At 53.4% G+C, this 1,815-nt stretch overlaps 1 protein-coding gene across 1 annotated transcript; it reads right to left on the minus strand.

The window, feature by feature from the left end:
* Positions 1-223: 223 nt before the first annotated feature.
* LOC108769725 (uncharacterized) lies at positions 224-1,501 on the minus strand. The gene has a single exon (XM_018520867.1). It carries the CDS (start codon positions 1,499-1,501, stop codon positions 224-226), a length of 1,278 nt encoding a protein of 425 aa, XP_018376369.1.
* Positions 1,502-1,815: the final 314 nt, after the last annotated feature.

Raw genomic sequence — 1,815 nt, forward strand, 5'->3', positions numbered from 1 at the left:
CAGCCGCTGGATAGTCAGATCCCTCGTCCAGTGACAACTGCTTCAGAACGCGCATCGTTAGATAAGGTGCGGGAGCGAGTCCGTACGTCACTGTCAGGAGTCGGAAATGTGCGACCGGCTTGTCGCTGGACGGGCGCCAAAGAATACGTTGAAAATCGGCATCGAGCGGATTGACGAGAATTTGTCGGAACATCTTAGCGATGTCCGCCGTATAGACGAAGCGCTACTGCCGCCAGCGGAGCAGGATAGCGGAAAGGTCCTGCTGTAACTTCGGCCCGACCAGTAGGTGATCGTTCAATGACGTGCCGTTTGTCGTCTTGCACGAAGCGTTAAACACGACGCGTAATTTTGTGGTGCTGCTACACTCGCGCACAACCGGATGATGCGGAATATACGCGGGGTGAAGAGCGATGTCGCTAGGACGGTCGATCACGCTCATGTGCCCCAAGGAGAGATATTTCGCCAAAAATTCCTGGTACTGCGCGGAGAGTTCCGTGTGCCGGCGCAGCCTCTTTTCCATCTTATCGTAGAGTGTTATAGCAATAGGCAGCGAATCGCCTATGTCGATCGGGGTTTCATGCCGGAAGGGTAGTCGAACGATATATCGTCCTTCCGGAGAACGATCATGAGTGGCGAGGAAGTGTCGCTCGCAACGCTCTTTCTCGTCGGTAAGTGGAGGGGGGAGCATGACCTCCTCGTCCTCCCAAAATCGCTTGAGAAGCGTATTTGTGTCTTGAGTGGACACGTTATGACATACTCCTATGTGTGCGGACTCACCCCGGCCGCGACCCGCAGGGCCGGAAAGAATCCAACCTAACGCTGTCATCTGAGCGGTAGGCGTGCCGATAGGGCCTTGCCGGAGGCCATTCTTCAACAACGAACCGTATAAGTCGGCATCGATCAACAAGTGAACTCGGTGTCGGCTTGACGGATCTGGATCAGCGAATGAAAGGCCGTGTAAATGTGGCCATGACTCGAAGGGCTGAATCTGCGACGCCGCGTACGAAGTGATGCTTTGAAAAACGTAGGCGTGCAGCGGGAAGCCTGGTCCCGAACGGGCGCACGGCGTCAATGTCAGCATGACGCGAGATTTCGCGCAGCCAGTATACTTCTCACCGAAACAAGTAACTTGAAGATTCGAGCGTTGTCTTTTCGTACGCAACGTTTGACAGAGAGCTTGCAAAATAAAACTAAACGTGGATCCCTGATCCAACAGAGCGCGCACTTTAAAACTTCGACTTTCAACTGTGTGAACGTCCACCCAGGCCGTCGCTAGGAGGACGTTCGTGTGAACCGTATCCGCGGGGGGAACGGTCTGTACTTTCGCGACGTGATTGCTGCTCGCAGCGACAGCGCGTTTAACGCCGCGGGAGTGAACGGTTGCGCTTCCGCTCTTATCCTCGACGAGTTTTCCGCGACATCGGTTTTCGTATCGTTCGCGAAATGTAGCAGCGTATGATGCGAACGACGACAGTGCTAGCATCGAGATTTGCTCGTGCATTGTTGAAGGAAGTGCCCGGATCTCAGGCAGTTCAAACAAAGTTTGTTCTGACGCGCATAATCGCCTCGCTGCGCGACCGTCTTACTTAGAAACTTGTCACATTTTAAAACGGAATGATTGCCGGAGCAGAAAACGCATTTGAATGCGGTGACATTATTAACGGACGGGCGCGTCCTATAGTCTCTGAAGCGACGAGTTTCCTTTTGGGAATCGGCAAGATCGGATAAGCCGCGAATACGCGTCGTCAAGAATTCGTTGATGTTTTTGTAAGACGGAAGCTCGGCGAATTCCGTGCGTTTTAAGTTCCACTCGTT

The sequence above is a fragment of the Trachymyrmex cornetzi genome, unplaced genomic scaffold (assembly GCF_001594075.2).
Source record: "Trachymyrmex cornetzi isolate Tcor2-1 unplaced genomic scaffold, Tcor1.1 scaffold938, whole genome shotgun sequence".
NCBI classification, from domain to species: Eukaryota; Metazoa; Arthropoda; class Insecta; order Hymenoptera; family Formicidae; genus Trachymyrmex; species Trachymyrmex cornetzi.